This window comes from Antechinus flavipes, chromosome 1 (assembly GCF_016432865.1).
Source record: "Antechinus flavipes isolate AdamAnt ecotype Samford, QLD, Australia chromosome 1, AdamAnt_v2, whole genome shotgun sequence".
NCBI lineage: Eukaryota > Metazoa > Chordata > Mammalia > Dasyuromorphia > Dasyuridae > Antechinus > Antechinus flavipes.
The window spans coordinates 426,284,800-426,305,869 of NC_067398.1; the positions used below are offsets into that span (position 1 = coordinate 426,284,800).

The 21,070-nt window shown below is 34.0% G+C and overlaps 1 protein-coding gene across 1 annotated transcript in view; it reads left to right on the forward strand.

The window, feature by feature from the left end:
* LOC127546359 (glutamate decarboxylase 1-like) overlaps window positions 1–18,300 on the forward strand; it is a 69,215-nt gene extending 50,915 nt beyond the window's left edge. Inside the window, 1 exon segment of the mRNA XM_051973519.1 lies at window positions 18,169–18,300. Coding sequence (XP_051829479.1) covers window positions 18,169–18,300 — 132 coding nt within the window.
* Window positions 18,301–21,070: the final 2,770 nt, after the last annotated feature.

A 21,070-nucleotide genomic window follows, 5' to 3' on the forward strand; every position in this document is an offset into this window, starting at 1 on the left:
TGTTAACAGAGACAAATTAACAAATTAACAACACTGTTTGATGGAGTTAAACTAATTTTTCTTCATAGCCCATTTTCTCATCCTTGGGTTTAACATGAATGTTATTCATGAAAGAATGGTAATAAAATGAAGAGTAGGCATAATTGAAACAATTGTATTTTTAAAACAAAAACTAATAGTTTTCTCAGACAACCATGTGATAACTTTAGTTTTTTTTCTATTTACCACCAGTTTTTAAAGAAAATTAGAAATGAAGAATATTATAAACTAAATATGGTAATTTGTATGAAACATTTTTGACTCTTAAAATGCTGTTTGAATGTAAGTTATTTTGGTTTGGTTTTTGACGTTGTGTTTTAAACTATGTACTAGTTTTCTCCTATGTTGAGAGGATAGTATTAATGAAATTTATGACTTGCAATCTTAATATATGGATTTGACCTACTGAATTCAATAATAAAGCCAATCATCTTTCTGGCTATTTCTCAAATCCTCTTGGATTGGCCAATGTAGCAAAGATCGATGAGCAGTATTCTATGCTTGAAATAAAACTAAAATAAATAATGCAGTGAAAGTATCATTTTCATATAGGAATGATAACAGGATACAAAGGCATTTATTAAACTTTTATTCTGTACCATCAGTGACATAAAACAAAACAGGATTTTCTTTATTAGTTCACTACATCAATTTTGGTTTCATTGTGTTATAGAAATTAAAAATATACTGTGTTTATATTTAAGAATGGTAGGAATTACATTGCAGAAATAGAAGTTTCTACTCTTAGAAATTAGAAAGAATATTGCTTGATTTTTTTTAACCAATGGTAATACCATTTCACAATAAACTTGAAATTTGAGACAAATTCCAAAGAGAATTAATCTTTTTCTAGGAAGCTGAGTCTTATCACATTTCAGACTATTGCCATCAAGTGAAGAACACTTATTTGTAATGTTGATTTATTCTGTTCATTCAAGCACATATAAATACATATACAAACTTGACTATCATAAGAAAGATTCTCATGGTGCCCGGTTTTGATACTAAATCATAATGGGCTAAAACATTGACAAACACTAGTGATACAAAAAAAGAAAGAAAAAGAAAGAAACATAAATTAATCTACATAAATTAAAAAGGAAAGAAAAAAATAACTTTTGGAAGCTAAAATGATGAATTAAGCATTAAATCATGGTAATTCTTTTATATTCACTTCTATATTCTCTATATTATTTATATTCAATCTAACAACCATAAAGTAATCCTAGAACAGTAGCATCAACAAAAAGATGAGGTAAAACAATCTTTGATTCCCAGATACTTGAAGATTGGCAGGAAAGGTCTGTCTAACTCAAATAAAAGGGAAGTGCAATCCAGGAGAGCAAGTATCCCAATAAGCACCATATCAGCAAACTAGTATGAGTTCTGAGGCACAGGATAATGGAGAAGGCAAATACCTTCTCCCAACAGCAGGATTTGCCATGTGCCTCAGCATAGCCAGGTGAACGGGAAGACTACACTTTTAAGAACTATTACATTTCAGCATAGTCTTTGGCAAACAGTCAACCTTCAGTGGTCAGAATACCACTTGATTCAAAATAGCCACAGAAATATTCCACCTGTCCAGCACACACTAAGTACTATAATGTACTACAGGGTGGTTTTAGAAATAATAAGTTACTATTTCACTTGCCTACTTATTGTCTCTTGTTTCTGCTACTTGACTATCTTTTCTTGATGTTCATATTCTTGACAATATCTTTCTTGCAAATTCTTGTGACAAAGGAAAATCATTGATGTAATTTTCTAATCTCTCAATTTTCCCTTCTTTATGAGGCCATCTGGTCCACTAAGCTTATTTTACAATTGAGGAAATTGATACTCCATCAGTTTAAGTGATTTCATATTTTACATGGATAACCCATATTAGTGAAAGGTTTTAACCCCTGGTTTTCTAATTCTTTATTTTGCCCCCTGTTTTGTGACCATGTAACTATAATACATTTGGGGACAAAGATGGATATTGGCTTTAAAGTAAAGTACAGTTTGGTTAATTTATCTAATTATCTAGAATGACCTTTTAATCAAGGTTCATGTAGCAAATTAAATAACAAGCTGCCTTGCAATGTTTCAGAAGTAAGAAAATGAATAAAGTAGCAGTAATGAAGAATTTTTTTAATATCAATTCAAGTTTTCTTTGCTCCTTATTTCCTCTTAGAACAGGGATATTTCTTGCCCCAATGTTATCTACATGGGGTCCTAACTTTAACCTAACTTTAGTTTGCATAATGCTATTCTAAGTAACTGTTCAAAATAATTCTTGGTTCCCTTTTTCTTGACTTGAATAGATAAAATGTTTTACCATCTTAAAAAAGTAAACTTGTTAAATAAATATACTTTTTTTACAGTATATATAAGGTTGCTACGTTGCAATAAAATAAGCACTAAAATCTAACATTATTGTCTCTGACAGAAATTCTAACGTGCCATACAATATTTTATTTTGACCATTTCCAGGTGTTTCAATTATTTATTTGCTATATACATAAAAACTTTCATGGTTTAAGTGTGACTCATTTTATTTTGATGCTTCCTAGCTGTTTTACATCTTCCTATAAAAATTCACCATGGTGAATTATGTACATGAAGATGCAAACATTATGAGTACAAACTATAGCTCTCTCTTCCTCCCTCCGTTTGAGTTAAACACATCTTCCTTTAAAATATGCTTAATTGCTTGCAATTACCATAGTTTCCCCTCAAGTTAAATGCATGATTTTAACTATCCTGAGTGTAAGAAAATAAAGTGTTTGATTGTGTGTGTGTGTGTGTGTGTGTGTGTGTGTGTAGTATTTTATGTTGTACACAGATTGCACCCCAGATTAAAGCCCTGAGTATAGAAGAAGATACAACTATGGTCAGCTATCAGCCACATGGATATAAAGTCAATTTTTTTTTCAAATGGGCTTCTCCAACCCTGCTACCAAACAAGCTGATGTTGATTTTGTAATTGATGAAATTGAAAGGCTTGGGAAGGCTTTATGATGCCTGTTATTTACACTTGTAATAATTACATATTTTATGAATGAAAATCTCATTTTAGAAGACTTTCTATTGAGTCTTTTCCTGCCTTATCTAATTTTTATTTTTATTTTGTTGCCATGTTTAGAGGAGGTAATCAAGGGAATATCTATCTAGTAGTAATAATGTCACTAGTACTAGTTAAAATGGAGGTCAAGTTCTAGTCTATATATCATATTTTCCCTATACTTGTTGCAATTCTTAATTTGTTCTGTCAATAGCAATATTCATGAAATATTTCTCTTCCATCCTGTGACAAATTAGGTGAAACATTAAAGATTTCTCAAATATTCTGTTTCTGAAGAATAGAAGGACTAGAATAGAGAAAAGTTGATACATTCTAATAGCTAGCAAATTTTTACATAACAGCCATATATAGATATTAAATTTTGATGCATATCATTACTCATTAGTTTTGGTTCTGCTTTAGGTTTATTTTGAATATTAGTTTATTGTAATGATATTAAAATAGGGGGATACACTGATATAAATTATATTAGTAATTAAAGACCAAAAGATCAAAAATAAATTTTAACTAGAATTCTAGAATATTGAGTTATAGGATATTGTTCTAGATCATAGTACAATAATAAGTGCCATTAAATGTAATAATACTTTGTAAAATGTTTTGCTAAAAATCACTAAACTTTACATCACCTTATTAAATTGTGAGCTCCTTGAGAAAAGGACTATTTTTTGTCTTTTTACCCTTAGCACTTAGCTTGGCAGAGAGTATATAACAATAAATATTTATTGACTATAGCTATTGACAATATAGACTTTGAGTTGAGAATAATTGTATTATTGTATTATGCATTATTATGCATTTATATAATTGCATTATATAATAATTATATTATGTATTCTTCATAACAGATAGAAGGAATAAAATGCATATAGACTTTTGTTAGATAATTTGACCAACAATTTATCATATTCTTCTATTTTCCCCCAATAATTTCATAACATTCCATTTCATATCAAACTGGAATGATTCCTTTGCATCCTTAAGAAAATACACTTATTTAGGTTTATTTTTCTTATCTTTCATTATATATATTTGTACATAATGCACTTGTTTTTTTTAATTTTTAATAGTTTTTTTTTTATTTACAAGTTATATGCATGGGTAATTTTACAGCGTTGACAATTGCTAAACCTTTTGTTCCTTTTTTTCCCCTCTTTCTCCCCACCCCCTCCCCTAGATGGCAGGATGATCAATACATGTTAAATATGTTGAAGTATGAATTAAATACAAAATAGGTATACATGTCCAAACTGTTATTTTTCTGTACAAAAAGAATCAGACTCTGAAATATTGTACAATTAGCCTGTGAAGGAAATAAAACATGCAGGTAGGCAAAAATATAGGAATTGGGAATTCTATGTAATGGTTCTTAGTCATCTCCCAGAGTTCTTTCACTGGGTGTAGCTGGTTAAATTCATTACTGCTTCATTGGAACTGATTTGGTTCATCTCATTGCTGAAGGTGGCCAGGTCCATCAGAATTGATCATCATATAGTATTGTTGTTGAAGTATATAATGATCTCCTGGTCCTGCTCATTTCACTCAGCATTAGTTCATTTAAGTCTCTCCAGGCCTTTCTGAAATCATCCTGTTGGTCATTTCTTACCAAACAATAATATTCCAATCCTGTTTATTAAAAATAATTCATTGAAACAATTTTTTTTTCTTTTACTAAATTGAAATAATTCTAATATAATGTGAAACCATTTGTTTTAGTTCTTTCCTTTGGTGCTGTAATAGATAGTTCATTTTATTCAATTTGAGTTTGAGAAAGAGGGTGGTCGGAAGCAAAATACTGGGGAGGAGCTAAAGGGGAAAAGGAAAGAGAAAATTATAACTGAGGGAAAACAAGATGGCAGGAAATACAGAGTTAGTAATTTTAACTGTGAATATGAATGATGAATTCTCCTGTAAAACTGAAGTAGATAGCCAACTGGATTAAAAGCCTGAATCCTACAATTTGATGTTGACAAAGAAGACATTTAAAACAGGGTAATCCATTTAGAGTAAAAGTAAAAGGTTGGAGCATAATTTATTATGCTTCAACAGAAGTAAAAGAACAGGGGTAGAAATCCTGATCTCACATCAAGCAAAATCAAAAATAGATCCACTTTAAAGAGATAAAGATGGAAACTATATCCTACTAAAAACATAAATAATGAAATAATATCAGTACTAAAGATATATGTTGCAAATGGTGTAATATCCAAATTCCTAGAGGAGAAGTTAAGAGACCTGCAAGAAGAATTAATCACCAAAACTATACTAGTGGGGGAACTCAATCTTTCTCACTAAGTAAATCAACCCGTAATATAAATAAGCAAGTTAAGGAGGTAAATAGAATTCTAGAAAATTTAAGTATGATAGACCTTTGGAGAAAATTGAATGGAGACAGAAGGGAATGTAATTCCAGTGGGCAAATGAATGGAAAAGCTGGATGATATAGATAATTGGGATATTTAAGAGCACATCTGTGTGCTTTTTAAGGGAAGGGGAAGGAATCAAGCATTTATTACATACATCCTATATGACAGACACTTTTAAAAGGGCTTTTCAAATCTTATCTCATTTACTTATCAATAATCCTGGGAGGCATGTGCTGTCATTATTGTCATTTTACAGTTTAGTAAATTGAACCAGACAAAATTTAAGTGACTTGCCTGGAGTCATACATCTATTAAGTTTCTGACACTTAGCTTCAGGTTATCCTGAGTACAGGATTAGCCCTTGAGCCACTGTACCACCTAGATCAATTTAATGAAATGAAAAAAATTCAAGTGGCTTAAAGTAGACTATTTTTTGAAAATAAAATTTTGAGCCAGATGAATAACTCATTAACAGCAGACTGAATGATCTTGGACAAGTAGCTTACAGTAACAAGTATATGAATTGCATAACATAGGCATATATAGTAAATTTCTAAATGATAGAGAGAAAAAATGGATAGGAAATAGGCAGTGAAATCACCTTGCTACTTGTTTCTAATAGAAAAAGTAATATTCCATTTTATTCATATACCATAACTGATTCAACCATTCCCCAACAGATGGGCAAAAACTCAGTTGCTACTATAAAAAGTGTTGCCACAAACATTTTTGCCCTTATTGGTCCCTTTCCATTTTTAATGATCTTTTTGGAATACAAACCCAGTAGAGACACTGATGGATCAAAGAGTATGCACAGTTTGATAGACCTTTGGGGATGGTTCCAAATTGCTCTTCAGAATAGTTGGATCAGTTCACAATTCCATCAACAATGCATTAGTGTCCCAATATTTCTCTCCAACATTTATCATTATCTTTTCCTGTCATCTTAGCCAATATAAGAGGCATGAAGTAGTATCTCTTACTTGCTTAAATTTACATTTCTCTGTTTGAAATGTTTTTTTTTCTTGTAACGGCATATTGTAGAATTCTGTTTTTTAATACATTCTGCTATTTGTTTCCATCTTATGGGAGAGTTCATGCCACTCACATTCAGTTATGATTAGTAGTTCTGTATTTCCCTCCATCCTACTTTTATCCTTGCATATACTTTTATTGTATCTTTCCACCCTATCCTTAGTAATGTTTTTTTTTTTTTTGTCTATTCCACCCAATACCTTATCTCCTATCATCCTTACCAATTCTCTTACTGGTTTTTCTTTCACCCACTCCATCCACGATCTTATTTTCTATAAAAAATTTCACCCTTCTCTTACATTTTTTCCCTAGTATTTCTGCCCTTGTTTCTATCCTATCTCTCTCTTTTCTTTTCCTCTTTCTCCTTCTACTTCTTTATAGTATTAAATACATTTCTGTACGCAACTGAATGCTTATTCCCCTCTTAGACTCCAAAGTGATAAGATCATTTTGATGACAATGATTATCTCAATTCTTTTTTCCTCTCGATTGTAATAGGTCTTTTGAGCCTCTTGGTGTGAATTAATTGTCCCCTTATATTTTAACTTTCTTTTTTTCCATTAGAGGCCTTTTTCCTTCCCTCAATGTCATTTTCTTTGAATTTATCACAGCAGAGTGCATTCATGACCATACCCTTAATCCAGGAGATAATCCCCTTTCTCTGTAGCAGTGTCCAATAACAGTTCTCAAAAGTTACAGATGTTGTATTCTCATTTAGGGATATAAACAATTTAACCTTTAAATATATTTTCCACCTGTTTACCCCTCTATGGTTCTCTTGAATCATGTGTTTATAGATTAAATTTTCTCTTCAGTTCTGTGTTTTTCAATAGAAATGATTGAAAGTCTCTTACTTCATTGAAGCTCCATCTCCTTTTTTGAAAGATGATGCTGAATCTTGCTGGACACTTAATTCTTGGTTGTTGTATCTCTAGGTCCTTTATCTTCTGAAATATAATATTCCCAGCCTCCAATCCTTTATTGTAGAAATTGCCAGATCCTCAGTAATCTTGACTGTTGATCCTTGATATTTGAATTGTTTTTGCCTAGGAGCTTGCAGTATTTTTTTCTTTGAGATTATAATTGTGGAGTTTTACAAGAATTTCCTTGGGGTTATCCTTGTGGGATCTCAGTCCAGAGATGATTAATGGATTCTTTCAATAAGTATTTTCCCTTCTGTTTTTAGAATACTGGGGCAGTTTTCTTTAATAACCTCTTGTAGAATGCTATTCAGGCTCTTATTTATTTATTTATTTGTTTGTTTATTTACTTATTTATTTATTTATTTATTTATTTTTGGTCATGACCTTTAGGTAGGTCAATGATTTTAAAATTGTCTCTTCTGATTATATTTTTCAGGTCAGAATAAGTTCACTATGTATAAAATATTTTATCTTAGTGTAAAAGGTCTGAGCCAAGATATTTGAGAAGAGGTAATGATTCACCTGAGTTCTATATAAAATCCTTCTGAATTCCTTTAAGTAATACCATAAAACAATTTCTAGAGCAGCATATCCCACAAAAAGATGGGATGAAATAATTTTCCAGCCAAAGACAACTTAGAAGGTCAGCAGAAAAAGTCTGTCACACTGGCTGAGAGTAGAGTACAGTTTAGTGCAGGTCTAATTAGTGCAGATGTATCCCAGCAAAGCAGAAGCAGTCTTTGAGATCCCTTGAATTAGCAGCATCAGTGGCAGCAACTGCTTCTAAAGTTCTGAGTTCACAGATGGTAGAGGGGTAAAACAACTGATCAGAAGGAGATTCTAGAGGTCATTTTGAAAATGAATTCACAGGTGAGAAGAGAATGCCTGTGGTTTCTCAAAACCAGAACACAGGCCAGGAGAATACTAGATATTCCTTTTCTTATATCATATCATTGTGGAAGAACTAAAACGTCCAGATCCCTGAAAATAACTTTTAAAAAATACACAAAAGCTTTGAAACTTGAGACAGTACACCGTTCACCATGGAAGCAGAGCATCTCTTTAGCTTAATTTTTATTTATTAAACTTTTTATTTTTTATTTATTAACTTGAAAGTTAATAAATATGGTGGAAAATGAGAAATGACATAAACATACTTTAGTGACAAGGAACATAAAACATGCAAAAAGAAGATAACAAAATCAAAGCTTTAACATACAAAGTCTCCAAGAAAAATTTGAATTTGCATCAGGCTACAAAAAAGTTCAAAAACGATTTCCAAATTGAAGTACAAAAGGTATAAGAAAAGGTGGGAAAGGAAATGAGAGTGATGCTAGAAAATCATGAAAAAGAAATCAATAGCTTGGTAAAGAAGTACTGAAAAAATAGTACCTTAAAATAGACTAGGCCAAATGGTAAAAGAAGTGCAAAAAATCAATGAACATAATAATGCCTTTAAAAGCTAAAATGGGGAAGATCCTTTAAAAAACAGAATTAGCCAAATGTAAAAGGAGATACAAAAATTCTCTTAATAAAACAGTTCTGTAAAAATCAGAATGAACAAATGCAAACTAATGACTTTAGTAAAAATCAAAAAGCAATAAAGTAAAAGCAGAAGCATGAAAAAATAAAAACAGAAGGCAATGGAAAAGTTCTTATTGAATGATATGGAAGTCATGATGAAGAAAAAAAGCAAGCCTAGAAATCATCTTTCAAGAAACTATCAATTCTATTCTAGTATCAGAAGGTAAAATCAAAGTAATTTTAAAAAGTAAAATAAAAAGAATCCACCAATCACCTAAAAGAGATCCTAAATTAAAAACACGTGGGGATATTATAGCCAAATCTAATAGTTCCCATTTTAAGGAGAGAATATTGCAAGTAGTCAGAAAGAAACAATTAAAGTATTTTGGCTCCTCAGACAGGATAAGATTTAGCAGATTCTACATTAATAGTTTGGAGGACTTGGAATATGGCATAGTATTACCATCAAGAATCACATTTCTGAAGCCAAGATGGTGGAGAGGACATACACTTCATTCTGAGCTCCCCTTCTACCCTCATTACTGATTACAAAATTCAGCCTCTGAAATACCGTGTTTCCCTGATAATAAGACCTATCCTGAAAATAAGCCCTCCCCTTACTGTGTAAGATTCCTCTAAAATAACCCCTTCCCCGAAAATAAGCCCTATTGAGATTGCTACTGTAGTGAAGGTGATTCCCTGTGCTACATTATGGTACCCTCTGTATGCGCCGTCCCCCCACACCTCCCCGGGTGAAACGCATGTCACACTCCGAGCTGCATCCAATCAGAGCTGCAGCAGTGAGCGTGTCATCCTGTTCTTCCCCAGTGATTTGCTTGCTGGCGCCATTGAGAGCAGTGCCGTGGAGGAGAGCTGAGGCAGGACAACATAAAAACCCGATATGTAAGCGGGAGTGAGGGGGCATGATGAAGGATAAAAGAGGCATGATGGAGGATAAAAGAAGAACTCAGCCAGCACTCATTGCGCTAAAGAAATGAAGAACTTCCTTGCAGAGAGAAGAATAGATCAAGTAATGATTCCTGCAGGAATGACTGCCTATCTCCAGACCCTTGATATTGCAATAAACAAGCCATTCAAGGACCATTTGCACATGGAAGCCAATGACTACATTGAAAATAGAATGGAAAGAAATCAGTGTGGAAACTTTGTGAAGCCCTGTCTGCAAAAAGTCGTGACTTGGGTGAAGAAGTCATGGGATAAAATTACTGACAGCTGTGTCACCAAGGCACTACAAGCAAGTTACCTGGACAAGACATGTTAAAGAGAGCTATATTGCTGGACATGACAGATTGGGTCCACTTCTTCTGAAGGAAATAGAGGCACAAGACATCCAGGACGGAATTCAGGGTATGGACACTTATGACAATGTTTTTGAAGAAGATGACATGATCATTATTGAATAAAGGTACATTTACCTGTTTATTAAAATTGCTGTCAATGTTCATTAAAATAAGCCCTCCCCTGAAAATAAGCCCTCTGGTGGTTTTTTGTCCAAAAAAAAAATAATAATAAGACAAGTGTCTTATTATCGGGGAAACATGGTAGTGCTTGAGTACAACAAATTAATAGCAGACAATAATCTGGAAGATGGCCAGAAAAGGTCTGTCTTAATTGGGTGGGAGGAGGCCAGCACAGGTAGGGAGGCAGAACACAATGGCTAAAGCATGCTGAGCAGACCAGGGGTAGGGTGCAGTCTGCGCAGGTGGAGAATTTTCAGGGAGGACTCTACCACAGGTTGGCTGCTCTGCTTTTATTGCAAAGCAGTAGATCAGTAGAGAAGTTACACAAATGCCAAAGGTAGAATGCAGCTTAAAATGCCAGAGTTTCACAGGACCTGGCCACACCCACCCAGCACTGGGAGTGACTCAACATGATCACAGCACAGCTACTCTTCCCAGAGCAGTCACACTTCCACAGGCCAGCTGCTTTTCCCGGGGCAGTCACACTTCCCCATTGGGGCTGATCTTCACAGCCTGGTTGCAGGACAGCCACTGTCTGTCCCTATTTTGTAGAAGAAGCTGAAAACCTCCTTTCCCTGAAGGCAGACACCAAGGATTTTTAAAAAAATGAGTAAAAAAGCAAGCTCTAACTATAGACAGCTTCTATAGTGAAAGAGAGCAGATTTCAAACCCTGAGGAGATTAATAGCAGACAGTCTCCAGAGAAAACCCCAAAGGGGGATATAAACTGATCCCCACCACACAAGACTATCCTATAAGAAATTATAAAATATCTTTAAAAAGAGCTAGAAGAAAAATGGGGAAAGGAAAGAGAAGCTCTGCAAGAGTATATGGAAAAATCATATAATTCATTAAAAGAAAGATTTGAAAAAAAGAAAAAAAAAAAACTCCCTGAAATGTGAATTGGGAAGGGTAAAGAACTCCCAGGAAAGTAGGATTTGTGAACTGGAAAAAGAAAATAATACACTAAAATAATTTTGTGAAATGGAAAAAAATTCCATAGAGCAAAACTACTCATTTAAAAATTCAATTGCACATATACAAAAAAAGTAAAAAAAAAAAAAAAAAAAAAAGAAAGAAAGAAAGTAAATGAAGAAACTAAGTCGTTAAAAATTGGAATTGAACAAATAGAAATGAATGAATCATTGAGAATGATTCAAGAATTAGTCCAGCAAAACCAAAGAAAATGAAAAAAATAGAAAAAAGGTAAATATCTACTTAAAAAAATAACAGATCTGGAAAATAAATCTAGGAGAGATAATGTAAGAATTATTGAAATCCCTGAAAACCATGATAAAAAAAAAACCTAGATATTATTTTTCAGTAAATCATTAAAGAGAACTGCCCAGATGTAATAGAATCAGAAGATAAAATAGGAACTGAAAGAATTCACCGAACATCTTCTGAAAGATATCCCAAAATAAAAACTCCAAGGAACATTGTGGCTAAATTTCAGAACTATCAGATTAAGGGGAAAAAAAATACAAGCAGTCAGAAATAAACAATTCAAATACTGAGGAGCCACAATAAGGATCACTCAAGGTCTAATAGCTTCCACTTTAAAGGATCAAAGGTCCTGGAATCTGATATTTAGAAAGGCAAAAGAACTTGGAATGAAGCCAATAATAAACTACCCAGATAAGCTGAGCATTTTCTTGCAGGGAAGAAGGTGGACATTCAATGAAAATGATGAATTCCATTTATTCCTAATGAAAAAAGCAGAGCTAAACAAAAAAATTTGACCTCCAACTATAGGACTCAAGAGAATCTTAAAAAGATAAAAATAACTCTTGAAAACTGTATTTCTATTACAGGCAGAAATAAAAAGTGTGTGTGTAATTTGGTTTTAGCTATAATATTTAAAAAGGAATTAGAGGTGGAAAGGGGATTGTATCAAAAAAAGGGAAAAGTGGAGGTAAAAAGAGGGAAATTACATCTCACAAAGAAGCAAAGGAAAAAAAAATATATATCTGAGGGAATTATGGGAGGGGGAACAACACTGTGTGAATCTTTCATCAGATTTGGCTCAAAGAGAAAATATTACACATATTGGGTTTACAGAGCAATTTCTCTCACTTCATTAAAAAGAAGGAGAGGAAAAGGGAAAAGAGTAGACTAAATAGAAGGGAATACAGAAATAATAAGGGAAAATATAAAAAAAAGGGGTAAGGACTCAAACAGGGTGTGAGGGATTGTAAAGAGGAAGAGCTGTGTGAGGCAAGTGGTGCCCATAAACTAAATAATGGGGAGTGGGATAAGGGGGAAAAAAAGAGAAAAGTATAATCTGGAGATAATAAGATGGCAGGAAATATAGAATTAGTATTTTTAACTGTAAATGTGAATGGGGTGAACTCTCCCATAAAGCAGAGGCAGATAGCAGACTGGATCAAAAGCCAGAATCCTACAATATGTGGTTTACAGTAAAAACACATTTAAATCAGGGTGATACATTTGGAGTAAAGGTAAAAGGTTGGAACCCTAAATGCATACTTCAGGTGAAATAACAAAAAAAAAAAAAAGCAGGGGTACCTATCTATATCTCAGATCAAGCAAAAGCAAAATATGATCTAATTAAAAGAGATAATGAAGGAAACTATCTTGCTAAAGGGTTGCATAGATAATGAAGCAATATCAATACTAAACATATATGCACCAAGTGGTATAGCATGTAAATTCCTAAAGGACAAGTTAAGAGAGTTGCAAGAAGAAATAGACAGCAAAACTATAATAGTGTGAGATCTCAACCTTGCACTCTCAGAATTAGATAAATGAAACCACAAAACAAATAAAAAAGAAGTTAAAGAGGTAAATAGAATATTAAAAAAAAGTTAGGTATGATAGATTTTTGGAGAAAACTGAATGGAGACAGAAAGAAATACATTTTCTTCTCAGCAGTTCATGGAACCTATACAAAAATTGACCATATAATAGGACATAAGGACCTCAAAATTAAATGCAGAAAGGCAGAAATAGTAAATGCATTTTTTTCAGATCACGATACAATTAAAAACTACATTCTACAAAAAGCTAGGGGTAAATAAACCAAAAAGTAATTGGAAACTAAATAATATCTTCCTAAAGAATGATTGGGTGAAACAGCAATTCATAGACACATAATTTTAATCAAGAGAATGACAATAATGAGACAATACAGCAAAATGTGTGGGATGCAGCCAAAGTCTTAAGAAGGGGAAATTTTATAACTCTAGAGGCCTACTTACATAAAATAAAGAGAAAATCATGAATTAGGCTTGCAACTAAAAAGCAAGAAAAAGAGTAAATTAAAAACCCCAATCAAATACTAAATTTGAAATTTTACAAATAAAGGGAGAGATTAATAAAATTGAAGTTAAAAAAAAAAACTATTGAATTAATAAATAAAACTAAGAGTTGGTTCTATGAAAAAAACCTAAAAAATAATGAACCCTTGGTAAATTTGATTAGAAAAAAGGAGGAAAATCAAATTGTTAGTCTTAGAAATGAAAAGAGAGACCTCTCCAGTAATGAAGAGGAAATTACAGCAATAATTAGGAGTTACTTTTCCCAACTTTATGCCAATAAATTTGATAAGTTAAATGAAATGGAAGAATACCTTCAAAAATATAGGTTACCCAGATTAACAGAGGCAGAAGTGAATTGGTTAAATAGTCCCATTTTAAAAAAAAGAAGCAGAACAAGCTATTAATCAACTCCCTAAGAAAAAAATTCCCAGGACCAGATGGATTTACATGAGAATTCTACAAAACATATAAAGAAGAATTAACTCCAATACTATGTAAATTATTTGAAAAAAAAATAGGGAATGAAGGAGTTCAGCCAAATTTCTTTTAGGATACAGACATGGTATTGATACCTAAACCAAGTGGGTTGAAAACAGAGAAATAAAATTATAGACAAATCTTTCTAATGAGCATTGATGCAAAAATCTTAAATAAAATATTAGAAAAAATTGCAGAAAATAAAATAATAAAAAAGATTATAGAAAATAAAATATTAAAAAAAGATTACAGAACATCATCCCCAGGATAATATACCATGACCAAGTTGCATTTATATCAGGAATGCAGGGCTGGTTCAATATTAGGAAAACTATTAACATAATTGACTATATCAATAACAAAGTTAACAAAAACCATGAAATCATCTCAATAGATGCAGAAAAAGCATTTAATAAAGTCCAACACTCATTCCTATTAAAAAAACACTAGAGAGTATAGGAATAAATGAATTCTTCCTTAAAATAATCACTAGCATCTATTTAAAACTATTAGTAAGCATCCTATGTAATGGGAATAAGATGGAACCATTCCCAATAAGATCAGGAGTGAAACAAGTTTGCCCACTATCCCCATTCAGTATTGTATTAGAAATGCTAACTTTGGAAATAAAAATTGAGAAAAAGATTAAAGGAATTAGGGTAGGTAATGAGGAAACCAAATTATCATTCTTTGCCGATGATATAATGGTATACTTAGAGGTTCTTTTAAGTATAGAATCCCAGTGATTCTATTTTAAAAAGCTATTAGAAATAATCCACAACTTTAGCAAAGTTGCAGGATATAAAATAAATCCACATAAATAATCATCATCCTTATATATTGTAATGACTGTGTATTTAAAATCAGCCGGAGTCAGGAATTCAGGTTAAGGGAAAAATCTTCAATCTTTATTGAAGTGAAGAGATGAATAAGGATTGCGGTAGCAATATGGGCAAGAAAGATTGCAATAGCAATATGGGCAGCTGCAACAGGAAGCCAACTAACAGAGGGAGATCTGAGCTGAAAAGTTGTCACAATGGCAAAAGCAAGCAGTCTCTCCTTCCTCTTCCTTTTCCACTCCCCTGCCTCCACCCACCAAAATTGTCATTTCCTATACAACACATCAGGACTTGCACAAAGAGTGGGTGGGGGCCATTCTTTCTCCAAGCTTATATATTAATAGAGTATGGTCCAATTATTATTTAGCCTCATGTGCTTGGGACCTCAGTGCATCAACTCAAGCCTCAGCCCATTACAATATATCACTAAGAAAATCCAAAAGCTAGATATACAAAGAGCAATTTCATTTAAAATAACTGCCAATAGTATAAAATATTTGGGAATCTATCTACCAAGGGAAAGTCAGGAACAATAGGAGCAAAATTACAAAACACTTTCCATACAAATAACATCATATCTAACAAATTGACAAAATATTAAATACTTTTACATAGGTTGAATGAATATAATAAATATGACAATACCACCTAAAATAATCTATTTATGTAGTGCTTTACCAATCAGACTCCCCCAAAATATTTTAAGGATTTAGAAAAAATAAGAGCAAAATTGATATGGAAGAACAAAAGGTCAAGACTTTCACAGGAACTAATGAAAAAAAATCAAATGAAGGTGGCCTAGATATACCAGATCTAAAACTATATTATAAAGCAGCAGTCACCAAAACCATTTGGTATTGGCTAAGAAAATAGAGTAGCTGATCAGTGGAATAAATTAGGTTCACAGGGCAAAATAGTCAATAACTATAATAATCTAGTGTTTGACAAACCCAAAGACCCCAGATTTTGGGATAAGAATTCACTATTTGACAAAAATTATTGGGAAAATTGGAAATTAGTTTCATAGAAATTAGGCATTGACCCATACTTAATTCCATACACCAAGATAAGGTCAAAATGGGTTCATGATCTAGGCATAAAAAAATGAGATTATAAATAAATTAGAAGAAAATAGTATAGTTTATCTCTCAGACCTGTAGAGGAGGAAGGAATTTATGACCAAAGAAGAACTAGAGATCATTATTGATTGCAAAATAAAAACAAAATTGATTATATCAAATTGAAAAGTTTTTGTACACACAAAACTAATGCAGACAAGAGTAGAAGGGAAGGAATAAAGTGGGAAAACATTTTTACAGCCAAAGATCTAATAAAGGCCTTATTTCCAAAATATATAGAGAATTGACTCTATAAGACATCAAGCCATTTGCCAACTGATAAATGGTCAAAGAATATGAACAGGCAATTTTCAGTTGAAGAAATAGAAACCATTTCTAACCATATGAAAAGATGCTCCAAATCATTATTGATCAGAGAAATGCAAATTACAATTCTAAGATATTACTACAAACCCCTCAGATTGGCTAGAATGACAGGAAAAGATAATCCTGAATGTTGGAGGGGATGTGGGAAAACTGGGACACCAATACATTGTTGGTGGAATTGTGAATGCATCCAACCATTTTGGAGAGCAATTTGGAACTATGCTCAACAAGTTATTAAACTTTGATCCAGCAGTGTTACTTTTGGGCTTATATACCAAATAGATCTTAAAGAAGGGAAAGGGAATTGTATGTGTAAAAACGTTTGTGGCAGCAATTTTTGTAGTGGCTAGAAACTTGAAATTTAATGGATGCCCATCAATTGGAGAATAGTTGAATAAGTTGTGGCATATGAATATTTTGGACTATTAGTGTTCTATAAGAAATGACCAGTAAGACAATTTCAGAAAGTCCTGGAGAAACTTACATAAACTGATGCTGAGTGAGATGAGCAAAATCGGGAGATCATTATACACTTCAACAGCAATACTATATGTATGTGGCTCTCTTCAACAATGAGATGAACCAAATCAGTTCAATAATGAAGAAAACCAAATACACCCAATGAAAGAGCTATGGGAAATGAGTTTAGACCACAACATAGCATTTCCACTTCTTCTGTTTTTGTCCACTTGCATTTTTATTTTCCTTCTTAGGTTATTTTTACCTTATTTCTAATCTGCTTTTTCTAGTGCAGCAAGATAACTGTATAAATATATATACATCTATTGTTTTTAACATGTATTTTAACATATTTAACATGTTCTGGTCTACCTGCCATCTAGGAGAGGGGGTGGGGGAAGGAAGGGAAAAATTGGAACAAAAGATTATGCAAGCGTCAAAGCTGAAAAATTACCCATGGATATGTCTTATAAATAAAAAGATATAATAATAATAAATAATTAATGAATAAAAAATCACTTTCCCAACAAAATTTAGCATAATCTTTCAGGAGAAAAAAAGATATTCAAAGAAATAGAGGACTTTCAAGCATACTTGACGAAATAAAAAACAGAGCTGATTAGAATTTTTGATTTTCAAATACAAGATTCAATAGAAACATAAAAAAGTAAATAGGAAAGGGAACTAATAAGAGACTTAATAAGATGAACCTGCTTACATTCCTTCATGAAAAGATGAAACTTGTAAGTCATAAAAAAGTCATTCTAATAATCAGAAAATTTTATGACTTACAAGTTTTATACACACACACACACGCACACACACACACACACACACACACACATAAAGAACATAGGTGTGAGTTGGCAAACAGATGATATCTAAAAATAAAAGTATATGACAAGTAAGGATAAGAGAAAGGTAGCACGGTTAAACTATTTCACAAAAAAACAAGAAAAGGTTTATAAAAATGTAGGGAATATGGGTGAATTAGGGTAGCAGAAAGAATGAACCTTATTCTCATCAGAATTGAATCAAAAAAGGAATAACAGGGTATAGAAATCCATGGAATCGGATAAGAGAAGGATAGAAGATCATAGAACATTATTGTTTGTCCTTCCTTCTCAAAGAGGACTATGATGTCAAGGAGGCTATACCATGACCTGCAAATAAATTGGATTTAAATAAGGGTTGGCTGTGCAAGATTATCTTCCTCATTTTCCTCTCCAGTGTCATCTGGGTCCAGTAGAAAGCTATAGATCAAGAGGACTGGAGATGGCCTTAGATGAAGTGGGAGATTGGCCTTTTGATGCTAAGGTATTCAATAGACATCAGTTGACTGAAGCCACACTCATTAAGTGATTAAGGGTAGGTAGCAATTGAGGCAAAGAATCTAATAGTCCATAAAAAACCTAAACAAACAAACAAATAACTCTTGGAAGGGAAGATCCTCAGGGTTTCTGGGGAAAGAAGCAATTATTATTACTATTTGCATTCAATCTGAGTCAATCAGAAACAGAAACAATCAATTTCATTCTCATTTGTAACCTCCCACCCAGGTTACTGATTGCCAGGGCCATACATAGCAATGTTCCCCAGATACACATGAAGACAAGCTGATTTTTAGCTGCAAAATAGCCTTTCTTTATTGATAATCTCAGCAGGGGTTAGCAGGAAGCAAGAGCAAGTGTATATATCTCTCTCTCTCTCTCTCTCTCTCTCTCTCTCTCTCTCTCTTTCCCCTTCTGCATCTCGGCATCTCTTCCTCTTTCTACTTCTCTCTGCATTCTTTGCCTATGGATTCAAAACTGGCCATTTATAGTCTCCTCTGGGATTACCCCATGCCTAGCCCACTCAGCACTGTGTAGATGGATCCACAGAAGGGAGACACCTGGAGTTAGTGCTGCATCCTAAGAAAAGATGTAGCAAGAGGACTCACCCCTCGCCTTTAACACGTGTAAGACATAACCTCCTGCCTCAGAGACCAAGACCCTTTTTACCTCCTGGGTTCACCCTACCAGTTGACATAGCATACATGGCAGTTCTCAGAAGGAAGTCCCTAACATACCCCTTTTCTGTTTAGCAAGGACCACTCATAAAACCAGCTTTGATATTAAAAATCACTCACTTATAAAAATATAAGATGTATAAAAACATATCTACATATAAAACATAGGCTTAAAGTAAAAAAAGTAACAATATAAAGATACAATAAAGGGAATGAGAAAGGAAATATGTTCTATCAATTGTTGGTACCAGGGGTATAGAAGAATTTCCTCAAGTTTTCTATAAGGGACCACCTCAAGCAATCAGATCCAGAACCACTTCAGATTGACAATGGGTATATAGCTGGCCCAACCCAATGGAGTCCGGACTGAAGTGGGGAGATGAGTGACTTGTATCAGCAAGCATCCTGTACCAAATGTCAAGATCAGGTCTAAGGTGATTTGAGGTTGATTAAGTGGCTGGTATTTCATGATTCAGAGTCTGGAATAATAACTTTCCTTGTTTTTCCTTCTAAAATTCAGTGACCTTCTGTTGGAATCCTTACTAACTGCTAACTAATTAGAGTTGATCTAATCTTTCAAGAAGATTTTGGCCAGAATCTGAAACAAGGTACTAAGTAGAACTAATTAATACAAGGCTTGTGTTCACACCTTTACTCATTGGAGTTCACAAGTATGCCAGCTTCACAAAGTAAACTTTCTAACTTAGTGAGTTCACACCTCCCTTAAAGCTCTTTGGGCCAGAGAGCACTATGGGAGAAAACCCATAATCCCATTCTCTCAGAAGAGTCAGATATAAGGCCAGTGATGAGAGATCTATTGCAGAATACATTTTTTCCTCTTGGCTGGCTGGTCGCAGAGGAGAGTTCAGCTGGACTCCAGAGGAGCGACTCTGGTGCAGAGAGCACTTTGACGGATTTCAGTGGAATTATGCCAGAAGCCCTCTTTCCGAGGCATGGCAGAATACATTCCACTTGGCTGGCTGGTGGCAGAAGAAGAGTTTTCAGAGGATAAAGCTACGAGTGGAGAGTTCAGTGGACAACCAGATTCATCTTCATCTCACACCACTGTAGCTGGTAGCTGGGCTCCTGCACGCCCCCCACTGAGACCAAGCTGGTCTGAAAGACTCACCAGAAAGCTAGCCGAGCCCCAAGTGAAGGAGACAAGAGATTCATTCCATCTCTGTGTTGGTCGGAGGCTGAAGAAAGCAGAGGCAGAGGCTGCAGGACAGAACTTTTGGATTTGGAGACATCCGGAGGGCTCTAAGCTAAACCGGCTGTGTTTTGAGAAGAACAAGAACTCCAACATTTGAACTCATAACAATCTTCCCCATCAGGACCTATGCAAGGCATAAATATCCCAGCCCTCTCCAAAGTACTAAGGTTGGACCTTACCAGTGTCCTTCCTCATCCTTTCAAAGGACCTTTTGAATCTTCTCTGATGCTTAAAGCCCTGTTTTTTTCTATCCTGTAAGACTTTATCCACAGCCACCCATCTGACTCTCTAACTTATATACTTGAGCTGCTTTCACAGTTGTCACCGGGCATGATCACAGACAAACTTATACCCTGACCCATTATGGATTCCTGCCTTCCTGTCTCTCAATGAGGTTGTGGAATCTTCCCTTGTGAGGCCTGGCAATCCTTATTTGTAACCTCTCCCTCAGAGATTACTGATTGATAGCAAGCATAATCCCAGGCTTTTGGAAGTCTCTGTCCACTGACTCATCCAGCTGTTGAACAACTGAGCTTTCAAGCTCAAGTTTGGACATTGGACCTAACATTCTCACATCTTTTTATCATATCCTTAAGTCTTGCATCCTTATTTGAGGAGGATAAGGCTTTCTGGCAACGGGCATTAGCATTCTCTCTAGCTAATTTATGGATAAGAAGACCTGCTACTTCTCTTTCACCTACTAACCTTTCAATAGCCACCTGTAGGCAAGCCACAGAATCAGGAATATCTTCTAGCTGGATGTTAGAAGAACCAGCAGCTCCTTGACATGGAGATTCAACCCTGTAAGTGCTAACTGCCTCTTTCAATTCCTTAAATTTCTCTCTCTAATGGGGTCCACAGTCTTTCCTGGGGACTATCAAACAAGCCAAATCCTTGTTTCCTGGTTCCCT